The sequence below is a fragment of the Sciurus carolinensis genome, chromosome 8 (genome assembly GCF_902686445.1).
Source record: "Sciurus carolinensis chromosome 8, mSciCar1.2, whole genome shotgun sequence".
Classification (NCBI taxonomy): domain Eukaryota; kingdom Metazoa; phylum Chordata; class Mammalia; order Rodentia; family Sciuridae; genus Sciurus; species Sciurus carolinensis.
In genome coordinates this window covers 125885878-125902414 of record NC_062220.1, presented here as the reverse complement: position 1 = coordinate 125902414, position 16537 = coordinate 125885878, and the positions used below count along the sequence as shown (strand labels likewise).

The 16537-nt window shown below is 51.4% G+C and overlaps 1 protein-coding gene across 2 annotated transcripts in view; it reads right to left on the bottom strand.

Annotated features, from left to right (window-relative positions):
- The window catches only part of Grk3 (G protein-coupled receptor kinase 3), a 112711-nt gene that overhangs the window by 49708 nt on the left and 46466 nt on the right, over window positions 1-16537 (bottom strand). The window contains exons 3-5 of one of the 2 annotated variants that reach the window (XM_047561223.1): window positions 12661-12734; window positions 1849-1950; window positions 68-142 (exon numbers count right to left, since the gene is read on the bottom strand). In XM_047561223.1, coding sequence (XP_047417179.1) covers window positions 68-142; window positions 1849-1950; window positions 12661-12734 — 251 coding nt within the window. The remainder of the gene's footprint in view (window positions 1-67; window positions 143-1848; window positions 1951-12660; window positions 12735-16537) is intronic. The other variant, XM_047561224.1, reaches the window with a different exon arrangement.

The window sequence follows — 16537 nt, the reverse complement described above, 5'->3', positions numbered from 1 at the left end:
GGGACGTCACCAAGTCCAACTGCTAAGCAGATCGGAGACCTTTGTCCCTGAAGAAATTCTATCTTACCTGAAAAAGAGTCGGCGTCACTTGTTTCCTGGACAGGTGGCGCTGCACGTGCTCCACGGCTTGCTTGGAGAATGGCTTTCAAGAAATCAAAGACAACGATTTTGAATGATGATGGATGTGAGGAACCTCGGTGGCTCCCGACCTGTGCTGGTTGCACTAGCAAGCGTCCTCCAAAAGCCTCCAGCTGGGGCGAGGCTGCCCCAACGCACACCTGTCCCTCGGGTGTCCGGGGTCCTCAGACCCGAGCCCGGGCTGTGGCGGCACAGGGGCCTGACGGGACGGCTACTCCCACGGAGGTCAAGGTCACTGGGATGATAAAGTGTAAAGGAACCGAGCAGCCGCAACAGCCGCGGGCGATCGGGCACCTGCGCTCCCTGATAACCCACTTCTAAAACCGTAAACCTCCTCCTACGTGAAGCGGCACGTGGACACTCACCTAAAAATCAAATGCCCAGTGACGGCAGCCAGAGGCTCTGCGTTCAGGGGGGCCTGGCTGCAGTCACAGGAGGGGGAGCTGGGCAGGTGGAGCCCCCACTGAGGGGAACTACAGACCGCAGCCCCCCTGAACTTCACCTGTGCCTTCTGGAACAACGCTCAGTAAGAACAGCTTTAAAAACCACCTCCTAGGGCTCAAAACCCCGCCAGCCACCGCGCTTCCTGAAAACCGAGCTCGCGAGCCATCGGCGTGCAACCTGGGGCTCTCAGCCATTCCAGCAGCAGCGCGCCCAGGCGCAAGAATCAGCTCCAGCCCAGAAACTGCTTCCATCGAAGAAAGGTGGGTGCAGAGACCAAGGAGCCACCTGAGCGGCCCGGGAGGCCACCGGCAGCCACAGCCCTTCCAGCCTCTGGAGAGCCGTGTGCAGCTGGATGCCGGGCAGGGTGCAAGGGGCGTCCTGCCCTGACCACAGCCGTGAACCTGCACCTCCGGGCAGGCCAGCCTCTGGCCACGTGGACTGTGGGCACCTGAAATGTGACTCGGGAGGAAGTAATGAATCAAATTCTTAATCCCATCTGATTCTAAATAATTTAAACAAATTCAAACAGCCATGCACGTGGCCGGTGGCTACTGTACTGAATGTGGGCGGCCAGGACTGTCAGTAGGTTCCTTTAAGAAAGGTCTTTTTTTTTTTTGGTACTGGGAGTTGAACCCAGGGGCACTCGAGCAACTGAGCCACATCCCTAGCCGCTGGGATGACAGGCGTGTGTCACCACGCCTGGCTGAAAATGTTCTTAATGCAGAGCCTTCGCAGAGCGGATTCTGATCACCGAGTTTTCCACTCACTTCTGGTGAAATAATTCCCGAAGAACCTCGTTTATCCTATGGCTGAATGTGACTGTTCATCCGACTTACAAGGAAAAACATTTACTCCAGTCGTCATGTAACTACTCATGAACAAAACTAAGAAAATAATTACAATCCTCCTTGTTAATTCACTGAAGCCATTTAAGATTTATACCGTTCAATACTTGACTAGCCTACTTGTGAGAGGAGAGCGCAGTTACAGATAGTAAAGCTGCGTTTTCTCTGGAAAGTCTGGAATCGAGACTTTTTCTTCGATCGATCTGAACTAGCGATTTTAGTTCCTCAGTTTCTTGCAGAGCAAGGATCGGCTTTCGGGAACGTCCTAAGCCATGGAGACACGGCAGGCACCCCTCCATCTTCCCCAGCAGGTGATGGCGGGGCGAGGGACAGGCCCCGCCCTGGACCGTCCTTCTTAGGCACCGCCCACCGTCCTTCCCCTCAGGCTGACCCACGGGGCTCCCGAGGAGCTGGGGCTTACGTGGGAACAGGACAGCAGCTCCTTCATGACGTAGGTGTCGTAAATCTGCCTGCTCCGGCTCAGCCGGTCCTCCTGGTTATCCAGCTTCTCGTACTCTTTGATCTGAGAGTTGAAGAGTGGTCAGTGTTAGGACAGGGCACCTGGACACGTCGTCTGGTGACATTACCAGCCTGGACATTACCTCCTGACTTCCAGCAAGACTGCCCCTGTGTCCCCAGGAGACGCCACTCCCAAGGTGGCAGTTTAAACTCAATTGGAGACACACACTCAGGGCCTCTCCTCCACCCCTGGCTGGCCGGCCGGCCCTGCCCGTCCTTGGCCCAAGCACAAATCATTTAACTTTGGCTGTAATTCAGTTCTAAGAGTTACGATGGGGTTTGTCCTCACCCGGCCACGGTATTCCACAACTGAGAGCAGAAAAAAAAAATATTGTCAGGATTGCTACAAAGAGATTCCTGAAAATCAACTAAAGCAAATATTTTAGAAAGGAATTAACCCCTGGATAAAAGCAGTGGTTTCCTCACTCTAAAAGCATCAGTAAAACGGTTCCTTCAAACCCTGCCCTGGGAGAGTTGGGGAGGCCGGGGCGAACTCAGAGAGGCGTCCCCACTTATGTACGGAAACACTCTGACTGCAAAGGACGAGAGTGAAACACGGACGGGAAGGGAGCTGCGGGAACAGCCGCAGCAGAGACCTGCAACAGGAGGCAGCCGGCACCTAAGGCTGACTCTGGGAAGATGTCCAACGGTGGGCTGCTCCTTCCCCAGGACCTGAGCGCTTTTGCGCTGCGGGGCGACGAGCTGGGCTAGGGACTCCTGTGGCGAGTCACAACTGAACAGAAATAAGTCACCTGTGTGCCTTGCAGATGGTCTGACAGCTCAGATCAACACCTGTAAACCCTCTAGGAATTCCAGATAGAGACAAGGCTTGGTTCCGGGGTGCGGGGTGGGGGTGGGGTGAGGATGGGACGGAGCCACTGAGATCCCACAGGCGAGTGGGTGGTTCACACACCGAGAAGTTACTGGGATCGTCCCAGTGTCCGGAGAGCCCCTAGTGACACCAATTCACTGAGGGAGGCAGTTTACACTTGGGTTGCTGCCGAGCCTGGAAGGCAATTCCCTGGGAACAGACATGAGCTCAGACACAAAGGCAGGGATCCTGGGGTGGGCCGAGCCCCGTCCAGGGGGAGAGGGCTCTGTCCAGGGCGCAGGCACCACCAGAGGACCCAGGGAGAGCAGGCGGACAGCCGCACACGTCACGCCAGCTGCAAACTCGCCAGCCGCAAGGTGACGGCAGCCGGGGTCAGCTCCGCAGTTGGATGAGAAAGCAACGGTCTCTGGGCTCGGTCGATGCCTCCGGGGGTTTTGTTTCCGGCAGGTCCCCCCAGAATGCTCGAATGCTAGAGCAGACCGCTGCTGACCCAAGGCCAAAGGCCCTGCCTTGACGTTGGATCGGCCTCCAGAAATCAAACCTTCCACGGAGCTGTCACTCATGAGCAGAGCACACGTGCGATGAAAGGCAAGTCCACGTTCCAGGGCGCCTGCGGGCAAGTGCTCACTCCCTGGACGTTTCTGTGAGCCGGCGGACCCCGGCCGCACAGGCACGCTCTGAGCCACGAGGCTGACTTTCCCTAAAGCCCTGAGCCTGCAAGCTCCAACCCGAACAATGGAGAAGGCGGCTCTCAGCAGGCAGAGCGGGCCCTGCGGCCGCAGCTGAGATTCATTCTCCACCATCAAGGCCACGGGCTACAGAGCAGGCAGCCAAGCACCGGGGCGTCTGGAACAGGATGTCCTTCATCACGCAAGCACGCGGCACGTGGCCACTCGGATTCTGGCGGGTTTCCCGTCCAGGTGCCTGAGCAGGCAGGGGTCCACACGGCAGGTGGACAGTCTTCCCCGCAAGGCACACACGCCGGGGTGTGGCTTCCGTATGCTGTGGGCACACAGCGCACGGCTGGACATGGGGTCCAGACCACCCGAGCCCTGAGAGCCAGCACCTTCCGTCCGCAGCTGCCAGGGCTGCAGGTCACACCACCCATGTCTCCCACTGCCCACAGTGAGGTGGACGAGAAAGATCGTCCAAGTCACCCGCCGCCCAGTCCCAGGCTCGCTCCTCTGTCCCCGCCTTGGCCAGCTCCTCAACAGCACTGGAGCCAGCCGCCCATGAACCCTGCTTCTCTGACCGCCAGGATCTCTCCCTCCAGGGCTGGCCCCAGCTCCTCAGCCTCTGTCGCTGGCTCGTCCTCCTCTGCTTGACTTCTGATCCCTGCAGGGCTCCCAGGACATCCCTTCCCCCCAGCTCCTTCCTCCCGGGGGAGAGCCGCTGGGTCCCGTGGTTTCAGGTACCAGCTGTGCCGTGGTGACACTCCAGACCTTCTAAGCATCCAGCCCATGTTCACCATTTCCAGTTGAATATCTAGAAAGCACCTCCAGTCTCGCAACCGGACCTCCCCGTCCTCTGTTCTGTGGCCAGACAGGTTCCTCCCTGAGTCTTCTTGAGCTCAAAAACGAGTCCAAACCACTCTCCCCTCAACTAAGCCAAAAACGAACCACCGGCCCGGTTCCACCTTTGGCCCTGACCCAGGTCATCAGGGCCCTCCACAGCCAACTCGCCGGCAAATCGCGTTTGCTTTACGTTCAGGGCGCATCACTAAACTAGGCGCTGCTTCTGGTAAGTAAGGGGCGTCGAGCTCCTGAGATGAGAGCCGTGAACGTGGGGCGTTCAGGAAGCACCATGACACAGCAGCGGACCGGGGCGCACCCCCAAGCACGCACGCAGTGGAGGAGGGGCGTCGCACAGAAGCCGGGAGGGAAGACACAGCTGAAAACAGGAAGTCACAGAAGGGCAGCTCCAAAGTCCCACGCGCTCATTCTGTCAAAACCTCTGATGGGCCCCAAATGACACGTGAGCACGGTGGACCCTGGGCAGCCCTGCAAAGGCCGGGGAGGACTAAGCAAGACGGGGTCACGGCCCAGGGCAGGGGGCACAGAGCTGGGGTTAGCTGCCTGCCGAACAAGCAGAGAGCAAGACGGGGGTCGGTCAGGGTGTCGCGATACACCTACCGCCTGCTCACAGCGCCCTCCGGAATCAATGCCTGTGAAGAAACAGAAAGATGCCCCGGAGGCAAGAAGACAGCCAGCCCACCAGTGGGAACCAATCCAAGAAGACCCGGAGCCTGGAACCTCCAGAGCAGCTCTTATAACTGGACACGACAGAAACCCCTCGTGTAATGAAGAAAAAGATAGGAAATGGCAGAGGAAAAAAAAAAAAAAAGAACAATTCTAAAAGAACCCAAACAGAAATTCCGGAAGAAAAAAAATACAGCATCCAAAATAAAACCTTGAAGGGATGGATGGAGAGCAGAGTGGAGATGCCAAAAGAAAGAGGGCTGAACTTGAGGACAGCGTCAGACACACGGGATAAATATCCAAAGATCAAACATACCTACACCTGGAGTCCCAGAAGGAGAGAGGAGAGAAGAGGTAGGAAAAATGCTCCAGGAAATAATTCTACCAATTTTCCTAGATTTGGTGAAGGACAAATTTACAGGTTGAAGAAACTCAGCAGACATCGCGGCTCAAATCATTCCACTAAAAAGTGGAAACTGTCAGAGGAGAGGGCTGGCCAAGACCCTTCCACGTCTATCTACGGGAAACACTTTGCAAATAAAAACGCAGACCGGGCAGACGGATGGGGAAAGGCCCACCGTGAAGACGCCAGCACGAGAGGCTGACCTGGCTCCATCAAGGCCCAAGATGTCACCAGCGACCAGGAGGCGAGATTCCAGCGGAGCTCTGCTCTCTGCGCTTATGCTGTGGCTGGGCCTCTGCTCTACAGAGAGACATCCCTGAGACCTGAGCGTGCACCTAGGAACAGAGCTGACAGTCACACAAAAACACCAGGAGAGGGAGAAGGAACGCGCGTTCCGGGACTTGGAACTGGAGATCTGTACGCCCTTCTTGTCAATCAGCAGGACAATCAGATAGGAAGCTGACGCGGATGCAGACGGTGGGGACATCAGCCACCGTGCCCCTTGACCTCACTGGCAATTACAGAACGCTACCCCTCTCGCTCCTGATTAACCTCTTCCTTAGGCTGGAGAACAGAATCTGATCTGTGGCTCCAGTCTCCCCCAAATCCTGTTTCACGCTTTGTCATCGTGTGGTTATGAAATGTCCCCACGGGACCAGGTACTGAGGCTTGAGCCCAGGGCAGCAATGTTCAGAGGGGGGACTGTGGGAAGTGACTGGTCAGAGGGCTCTGACCTCATCAGTGGGTCAATCCGCTGATGGAGTCACCGTTTTATGGCATGACTGGGAGGTGTGAACTCCAGGGGGTGGAACCCAGGTGGAGGGGAAGCAGGTCCTGGGGCATTCCCCAGAAGGGTACTGTCCCTGCCCCCTTCTCTCACTCTCTGCTTCCCAGCCGCCACCGTTGATCAGATTCACTCCACCATGGACTCCCTGCCACGAGGCTCTGCTTCTCTGCAAGCTCACAGTGATGGGGACAAGCATCTGTGGACTGGAACCTCTGGAACCGTGAGCCAAATAAACCTTTCCTCCTTTAAGTTGTTTTTCTCAGGTGTTTTGTCACAGCAACGCAAAGCTGACTGACATATTCTTCAGTCTGATTTCATGCCACACTCCTGGCTTCCCTCTTCACTGACTGCCACACCACACCGGTCTCCTGCAGGCCTCCAGCAGCCAAGTTCCTCCCCACCATGGGAGGGACTCTGTCCTGGCCATGACTTTAACCTACAGTGCTCTCCTCCTCCCACTTCCAGAACAGCCCCCTGATAAGCTCATGTTCTCTGATTCGTCCATCTAACGCGGCCACCAAGCCATAAGCCACTCTGGGCTGAGTCTGCTCTCAGAGTAAGCTCCGAGGGAGCAAGGACGTGGACGCTCTTCTTTGGATACCAGTGTCCACAGAGACTGGTTGAATGAGTGACGGCAATTCTTCGCAGGAGCCTGACCTCTGACCTTGTCGTTCTCCCTTTCACGGGCACTTTCGCAGCTTCCTCACAGTCCTACTGGAACCCGAAGCCAGCACTTCAGCACACAGAGCAGCGACTGCAGGCGGAACGCTGCTCTAAGCGTGGGACGCACGCGTGAGACCCGCGCCAGCACTGCCGTCCTCTCTGAGCAGAGACCCGGTCGGTGGAGAGAAGCTCAGCGGTTCGCCAAGGCCGCCAGCGAGCAGGCAGCGGAGACCAGCCCACACCCGGGCGGCCTGATGTGCAGCGGGAGCTCTCGACCACTGTGGCGCTGGGACAGCTCATCGGGGTCACCACGGTTTAGAAAGCCGCCGTTCTCCTGGCGTGCTGACTGAAGCCTGCAGCCAGCCTAAGAAGCGGGCAGGGACCACCACCTCCCTCACTTGACAGGAGGCACCTGGAGCCCCTCAAGAGCCAGAGCGGCGCCTGCGCATGCGTGCGCCCAGACTCGGGCGCGGGGCGTGGTTCAGGGCGGGGAGTGGCCTGCCCGGTGCCTGCCGCGCGGAGGAGGCTCGGCGGCACCAGATCCCAGCCAGCGGGGGAGGACAACACGGGCGGCGTGCACGGGGACAGGGGCGCCTGGCAAACAGGCCAGGGACACCGCAGACCGACCGCGTGGCTCGGAGCAGCCACGCCATCCTGGGGCTGGGCGCTTGTGTTCCTCCAGGGGCTTGGAGAGAACGTGAGGCCGTCCATCCTGAGCTAGCCTTAAATGACGCTAGGCGTCCGCAAGCCAGGAAGGAGATGTGGCCCTCCAGGTGGGGACAGGCCAGAGAAGGCCCAGGAGAGCTGGCAGTCCGGACCGGCAAGTTCTAGGTAGGAAGGCGGAGGGACTGGGGCGTGGAGGTAGGTAACACAAGGCAGCCACATGCAGATGCGGTAAATGCCAGGACGAGCAGCTGGGACCTCCACCCACGGGACAGCAGAAATGTACCCTGCAAAATATGCGCCTCAAGATGCCGCAGCAGAATTTTCTAAGAACTGGAGTCAAACCACATCCAGAAATCAGAGATGAATTTGTTAGACAGACAAAACCAAGGGGGCAAGGAAAAACTGTCGCCGCCCGTGGCAACAAACCTGTGGATATTTGTTACCACCTGTGGGTATTTATCAGAGGTGGACTGGAAACTGAGCTACTTATACTATCTTTCTCTTTAGTGCGCTGCTTTCTTGCTTATTCATTAGTTTATAGAGGAAGAGAGGCTTACTTGCTTTTATAGAGGAAGTTTTAGAGGAAGACAGGCTTTGCTTAGAGCTTAGAGGAAGAGAGACTTTGCTTATCAGGAAAAGAGACTTGCTACGCTTTCAGAGAGGCTACTATTATCAGAGGAGCTATTTCTTAAAGGTCTGCTGCTGCTTCTTAGAGATGCATCTGCATCCTGCAATCTTCATTCTGCGAGTTGCAACCTGCATTCTGCAATCTGCCATCATCAACCCGCAACCTAGAGGTGTCTGCTTAGTCCTCGCCCAGGGATCTATCAGAGGTGCTGCTTATCCTCTGCCCAGCAATCCAGAGGTGTGGCTTATCCGAGGTGCTTCCTATAGGTGCGTGTCTTATATACCTAAGGCAGCCAATTAGCTTAGGATTAAGTAGCATGGTTGGAGCATGCGCCACAGTACCAATTAAGAATGGTGAACATCTGTTGACCACTAGCGCAGAGGAGACATTAACTAATCAGGCAAAAGTAGATCACGCTGTGTTAACACTAACTATGCGCCACCTCTTGGCTCAACGCCAGCTGCCATCTTAGGGTTACCCAAACATGTCTTCTGCAAAAACCTACTGAAAATGTCAGTAGTGCAAAGTCCACATTGGTTAGAGACTGGTATGGAGCCCCAGGTACTTGAACCCAGCAAGGTCATCTGCTGAGGGAGGTTCGCTCCTTGCCAAGGTGTGTAGTCCGTGCTGGAATGCAGAGTTCAGGAACACAAGAAGGAAAAAAAATTGACAGATGAAGCATGATACTTATCCAGATAAAACTGATTATGGCTCAGATAAGGTTACTTTAGACCAAGTAAAATCTTTTTAGATTTAGTTTACTTTTCTTATGTGATACTTAGTTTCTTTCTTAGTTTACTTTTCTACATCATAATTTCATCCCTCTTCCTGAAAACACATCGATATAATTTTTAAAAGTGGAAACTAGGACACTGTCACATACGTATCAAAAAGTCAAAAAGAAAGGAGTTTTTTCTCTGATTTTCAAATTTGCCCAAAGATTATTAGTATCAGCCCTAATTATGCTACATTTGCATTGGATCATTTAAAGCAAAAAAAAAAAAAAATTAATGTTACTAGCATGTCATTTCTTAAATATATTTTAATTTAAAATATTTCCTAATTTCTATTTTAATTTCTCCTTTGACCTTTAATTATTTGGAGGTATAGTAATTTCCAGGCAGTTAAGGATTTCCTAGTTAACTCTTATTCAATTTGAGCTCAAATCTATTGTGATCGGAAAAGAAACAACCATTTAAATCTTGAAATTTTTAGATGCTTCCTTTAGGGGCCAGAACATGATCTATTTTGCTAAAAGTCCATGTGTACTTCAAAGAAGGAGAATTCTATTTTTGCTAGGTGTGGCATCTATATATGTCAATCAGATCAAGATATTCTGTGTCCTTATTAGTTATTTCATCTGTTTTGTAAGCAGGAAGTGTATTAATATCTTCCATTAGAGTTGTAGATTTGTCTTGTTTTTTTATCTATTTTTGCTTTATGTTCTTGGAACTTATGTTATTTGCAACATACTGATTTAAGACTTATACTTGTCAGGTTGAATGCTTTATTACCAAGAAGCCCCTCTCTCCATCTCAAAGTAGCATTACCATGTAGCTTGTCTAATAGAAGTGTGGTCACAGTGATTTGGTTAGGTTGGTGGGTATATTATAGATGGTCTTCCTCCTTCTGTTGTAAGTATCCTTCTTATAAATGGGATATGACAGGGTTTTGCTTCTTTATCCAGTCTGAAAACCTCAAGTCTTTTACTTGGAGATTCTGGTCCATTTACATTAAATGTAATTAGCTTTACAGCTATGATCTTACCCTGCTTTGTTTGCAGTTTAAACTACTTTATCTCCTCCTTGTATTCCTTTACTACCTTTCTTGATTAATCAAATGTTTTATTCTGTTTTTCTGTTTTAACTTGTTAGATATCCACACTTTGCCTTCTTAGCAGTCACCTTAGAGGTTACAATCCACACCCTTGATGGGGCTCAGCCCAATGGGAACCCTCACTTTGATGAACCCCCCCAACCATCTTAGAACCTTAAGATACTTTAACTTCAAGCACCCTCTCCTGCCTTTTGTGTGGCAGTCATTTTGGTTATGTGTACATTTTGACTCTAGAAATGAGAAGCTACTGTTCTGCATAGTCAGCGAAGTGCTCATTCATGGGTACTGACGGGTCGCCCTCCATTGCTCACTGCTCCTCCCTCCAACGCCACCAGGATCGTCCTCTTTCTGCCTCAAGTACCTCTCCAGGATACTCGGCAAACGGGTCTACCACTGACCCATCCCCTCAGGTTTTGTCTGTCTGGACAGAGTTTTATTTCTCTTTCACTTTCAAAGGACATTTTTGCTGGGTATAAAACTCTAGGTTGACCACTGTGGTGCCTTTGATTTTTTTACAGAATCATTTCTCTTCACCCATTTTGGTCCATTGGCCCAGATATGGCAGACCTGTAAAAACTTCAAGTAGATAATATATAACATAATGTTATTAAAATAAGAATATCATAATAACATAATAACTAATATAATTTATGTGTGAGCTCTAGATCATGATTTCCAACCTATTTAATTTAATGCACTTGTGTCGATTTTGTTGGACTAGTCACAGAAATGAAAACTTGGGATTTAAAAGTAGCGTGTCTTCCTTGTCTGGGCTTGGGCTGCTTTTGAGGTTTTCTCTGCATAAATGTTCATAGCCTTAAACTGGTGTCTAAAGATAACGTCTCCTTTGTATTCATTCTGCTGACAGTTTTCTCAGTTTGGTTTTTAAACTGTAATCAGCTGGTTTTCATCCTTACAGTTAGTTTGTTAGTATTTTTCTTATAAACTGTGTAGTACAGGGTTTTGTTTCTTCATTCTTTCTGAAAAACATGTCTTTTGCTTGGGGCGTTTAGTCCATTTATGTTAAACCTAAGTAGATTCAGAGCTGTGATCTTACTCTTCAAATGCTGCTTCTGCCCTGTTCCCCTCTTCTTCCTGGAACTCCAGTTCTACCTGAATCAGGCCTATGCCCCACATGGCTTTGATATTCTTACCTTTTTTTTTAAATTTTTCCTGTTAATTTTCTCTCTGTGCTTTGCTTTCAAGTTACCTCCTCATCTGCCTTCCTACTTATTAATCATATCCTGTATTGGAACCTATCTGCTATTGAACCCCACCATTCTTTTTATTTTTTGTTTTTTAAGTTGTTGATGACCTTTATTTTACTCATTTCTTTATATGCCGTGCTGAGGATGGAACCCAGTGCCTCACATGTGCAAGGCAAGCGCTCGACCACTGAGCCACGACCCCAGCCCAAACCCCACCATTAAGTTCTATCCTTGACATTGTACTTTCTCTTCTAGAATGCCCATTTGATTCTTCATAATAAATTCAAATTATGCTGAGATCATACAGCCCTCCATCTGCCTTGCCCATGTTTTCTCTCTTTTCCAGAACGCCTTATTCATGGGTATTCCGAATTGACAGTTCTGTCAACTGACTCCAATCCCCATTCATCTTGGGGTCTGCTTCTCCTGCCTTGTGAGTCCCGTGGTCTTTCCTCTTAGCGTGTCTAGCGGTTCTTCCTGTATCCTTAATACTGTAACGTCTGCATGTATGCTTATCTTAGATCTGCACAGAAAGACACAGCGTCCCTTGTACTCTTCCAAGACCTGGGGGAGGGGCGCGTCGGCCGTCATAGGACTGAGCTGCGTTGGGTCTGGGTTACCATTTCTGTAGGACCCGCTTGTCTCTGGGTGGACCCCTTCCCCAGGCATGGCCCACCATGGGTCTCAACGGGGGACTTTTGTCTCCTCAGCACTAGATTGAGCTTTTCCCTGAAGAAATTCCCTGCTCAGCTCCTTGGCCTCCCAACTCTCAGGGATGTCTCAGGAGGGAGGCTCAGCATATGTTTGGGGTCCGTCTGTCCCACACCGTTTTCAGTCCAGCCCAGAACCTCTCCTGGCCTGTCCCCGAGAAGCAACCTCCTGTCACCAGCCAAGCCTGAATCCTCATCTGTCCGCTGCTCCCCAGATCAAGCGCTGCCCCAGGAGAAAGCGGCTGCAGATCCTCAGGGTGCAGGGGCCAGGCCTTCTAGGGCTGCTTGGCTCCTCCCAAAGCTCTCTTCAGTGTGCCTTCCAGAACTTCTGCCCTCTTCCCCTCGGTCCCTGCAACTCACATGTAAGCCAGCTTGGGGGGAAGCAGCTGCGCGTTTGAGGCCCCCCAAGGCCCCGGTCTGTTACTCCAATATGGCCAAAAAGCCTTTGCCAGTTTCTCTGTCAAACCCAGCAGGTCTCCAAAATCAGCTTCTCCCAAAACTCAAGTGGCTGGTCACCCCGACGCCCCTGGAGGATCCCGCTCTCTGGAATTCCGGCCCAGCTACTCTCCCTGGCCTCTCGGAGCTCAGAGGCCTGTGGGGATCCGATCTGTATCACACGCCTGGCTTTTCCACATGGCTGACCCACAGCGTGCGCTGCCCTGCTAACTTGCTTTTACCGAATTTCTAAGTAGATGGGGGACATTTAGTCATATTAATACTTTCCAAAGTACAGTTGAAATATGCTTTTGAAGTAAAAGCATCAGTAAAACAGTCACTTCTTACCTCTTCATAAAACTTCACCTGAGGTACAGCTTCATTAATTTCATTCAAACAAAAATCTTTAAATAGCAAGAAACCTAAAGGAAAAGAATAAAAATATTCAGGGTGGGCAGTAAATTGAAATCTTACCCCAGAGGGTGTCTTCTAACTAGTGAGTTTATATCTCAACCTCTTCCTCCCCTACCTTGGAAAAAAATATCAAAAATTGAAAAAAAAATAAACAACAAGGATTTCAAGAGGCTGATGGCACCTGGAGGGACGAGCTCCAGGTGAGAGCCCAGCACACCTGGGGGCCTTCCCTGCTCACACCCCACCCGTCGGAATATGCACCATCCCTAGGCTAGGGACGGCCCCACGGGACCCCTGGTGCGCAGAACAGGAAGTGCAGGGGAGTCACCACAGGGCTCAGAGGTGACACCCAGGACAAAGTCCCTTAGCAGACAGAGGCCGGCGGCCTTGCTGCCCACTGCTGCCTCCACCTGCCCCAAACACCTCGTCCCCTGCCACCTCCCGCTCTGCTCCCTCAGGAGCCACGCCTCACCTCCAGAGGATCAGGCCCACACGCCGGAACCCGGCCCTCCTCTGGGCTGTAGGGCAACTGGCTCAGACCTCACAGGGCACCCAAGAGCCACCTCAGCTCTGAATTCTGCTCTGACGTGTCAGATGCTACCTGCCGCACAGAGTCTGCCCCACACGAGGTCAGCAGGTGTTTGCTGAGTGAATATTTGTTTCCATGACTCTGCCCGTGTGCATCTGTCAAAATATCCACCACTCTCTTGTCACCTATCTGACCAAGTCCCCCAGCCCTGCACAGCTAGCCCCTGGCCTTGCGCCTGCTCCTCCAACCTCAACCTCAACGCGCTTGAATGGGACCAGCCAACGCCCGTCTACGTGGAGAGGGCTGGAGATCGGAAGACTCCAGGAAGTCACAAGGACGGAAGGACTGTTAGCAGGAACAGAACCACAGGAGGAACCACAGACTGGCAGGAAGTCTGAAGTGTCGGGAGGAGGTGGAAGAACGTTCTTTTCCAAGTAAGACTGGGAGAGGAAGCGGCTTTGATGAGATTTTAATCAGCCTTGGCACAAGGATCATAGAATCTGCACGTGGGTTTCCTGCCCCATAAACTCCCCTCCGCAGTTGCAGGACAGCACCTTTGACGACGGTAAGTGACTGGGCACCGGAACCAAAGGGAAGGACTGAGGGCCAGGACCGCGAAGGCCCTGGGAGCCCCGCCAGGCTCCTCTCAGGCAGACCCGCAGCGCCTGGACGGAGGAGGGGGCGGGAGGCCAAGGGACACGGGCTCTGAGCGGTGGCTCCGGCCCTCTGATCCTACAGGAGTGGTGGCTGTCTGTTCATTAAGTCACTCCTAATGTCCCTCGTCATTTCTCCTCTGACTCGTGGGCCATTCTGAAGTGGGCCGTTTCACTTCCAAGCAGGCGGAGTCTTCCCGGGTATTTTCAGGTAGTGATGACCGCTGACCCCGGCTGTGGTCAGGGAGCACAGGAAGGTTTCGATGCTTTTAAATTCACTGAAATTTGACATGGGCCCTAGATTGGCCTGTCTAGGGAATGCCCCCGGGCACCTGAACAGACGGTGTGTTCTGCTCTTCAAGGATGCGGTGCTTCCTTCAGGGGAACAGAGACAATTAGCAAAAGCCACCCGCCCAGGATCGGGGTCGCCCCCTCGCCAAGCGGTGTCCCCGGCCGTTCCCACGCGTCGGGCGGCTGTGTCCGGCCTCCTTTGCTGGGCCTCGGCTTTTGCTTGGTGTGCCTTTCCTTCTATTTTTGGAAGACTAAGATGAGAATTTGGACTTGGATATTTGGATGACTTTAAAACGTAGACGTTTTCGAGACATTAAATAACAACAAAACAAACCACCCGCTGGGCCACTGGCCTTCGGTGCCTCTGGAACCTGCGGATGGTGCTCCTCTCCAGCCCGGCGCCCAGCTGGCTCCCTCTCTTCCTCCTCAGGGCTCCTTCCCGGCTGTTCCCGGCTCCGCCCAGCATCCTTTCCTTCCAGGGCCTTCTCTCAGTCCACACAACGCCGGGCACAGCGCACTTGGTGGATGGCACTTGTGACCGCCAAAATGCCCACAGGCCTCGGGTGACTTCCCTATGCCTGCCCCCCACCACTAAGGGAGGGAGGGGGAGGGGCCGAGTGAAGGGCCTTCAAGTTCAATGCCGTCACCTGCTCCTTTCACACAGTTTCCAAGGTCAGGTGTAGACAAGCCAAGGGGCGGCCCTGACACACTGCTACGGTCTATACGGGAGATCTCCTTTCGACCAGCTGTTGAAGTGCAGCTGTTCAAATGAGGCAGCAAGAAGACAGATATTCTGCCTTTGGGATGGACCCCAGAGCACCAGGCTGAAAGCAAGTTGCCTTCCCAGCCTGAAATCACGCAGAAAGCAAAGAAGCACCCCTCAGATCGGAGCAAGCACCACAGGCCAGCGGGCAAAATAAGGAAGCACCTCCCCCGCTCTCTCTCTCCCTTCCCTCCTTTCCTTCTTTCTTCTTTCTTGCAGGACTGGAGATTAAACCCAGGGCCACGAGATTAAACCCATTACACCACTGAGTTACGTCCCCAGCCCTTTTTTTTTTATTACTTTTATTTTTTATTTTATCTTTTTTTTTTTTTTTTTATTTTGCAAGACCCCGTCTCAAAACACAAAAAGGAAATACTCTGCCTAACAAGTTCAAGTCTCCATTGCAATGTCTCCACATTTTAGTTGTTTTATTTCTTATGGTGCTGCGGATCGAACCTGGGGCCTTACGCGTGCTAGGGGATCACGCTAACCACTGAGCCACGTGGCCAGCCTTAATTTCGCCACGTTTTAAAGAGTAAAAATGTGACTCAACACCTCCCCATTAGACAACGGTGGAATGCATTACACCTTGACTCTGAACCAGAGGCACTGCGATTTCCTGAATACTGAACACTCACTTCCTGAGTGCTCACTGACTTTTTAGTGTAGACAACACTCCGGAAAGGCAATCTATTCCAATTTGCCACTACAGTATTTTGCAAAAATTAGTACCAAGAATTGCAATGCTTTTTATAAAATATCAATGAGTTCAGACCTTTTGAAAGTATTAAATATGCATACAGGGTTTCTGTGAAAAAACGTGAAATTTGACCTCCAAAATTTATGAAGGGTGAAAGAGAACTTTGAAACACTTTGCGAGAAATACCACTCTCCCTCATTTTTGCCAAGGAGGTTAAACACCGGGAAGGAGAATCAATTGCGTAACTTCTGAAATATCTACTAGTATGGAGTGATTCTACAAAAGATTTACTGAGTGTCTACTAAGAACATATGTCATGAGCTGAAGATTCAGAGGGAAGACAGATGGCGTTTCCTCCTCCGGGGTTTAGGTCAGCGTAAGAAACACACAGCACTTGTGCTGGGTAAATAATAAAGAGGAATTAAATACAAGCTAAGCTGCACTATGAAAAAGGAAGATGTATTTCAGATAGAAGAGTCTATGAAAACTTTCGAGCTGCGAAATGAAAAAAAGACAAGACATGCCAGATTTGCAAAGGCTGGGATGTACAATGTCACACCTTCTGTTCAACGTTACACTTGCAGTTTAGCCAGTGCGATAAGGTAGGAAAATGAAATAAAGGTTATTCACATTGGAAAGGAAGATCCAAATGGATTCTATTCATAGACAGCCTGGTTACCTACATAGAAAATTCTACATACAAAGAAACTACTAGAATACACACATTAGAAATGCCACAAGATATAAGGTCATTGGATAACACTCAGTGAAATTCCTACATGCTCACAGAACACAATTTTAAAATGGGATTTTAAAAGCACATCCATTCTCAATAATATCAAATATACTTGATATTTAGCAATAAATAAACAAGA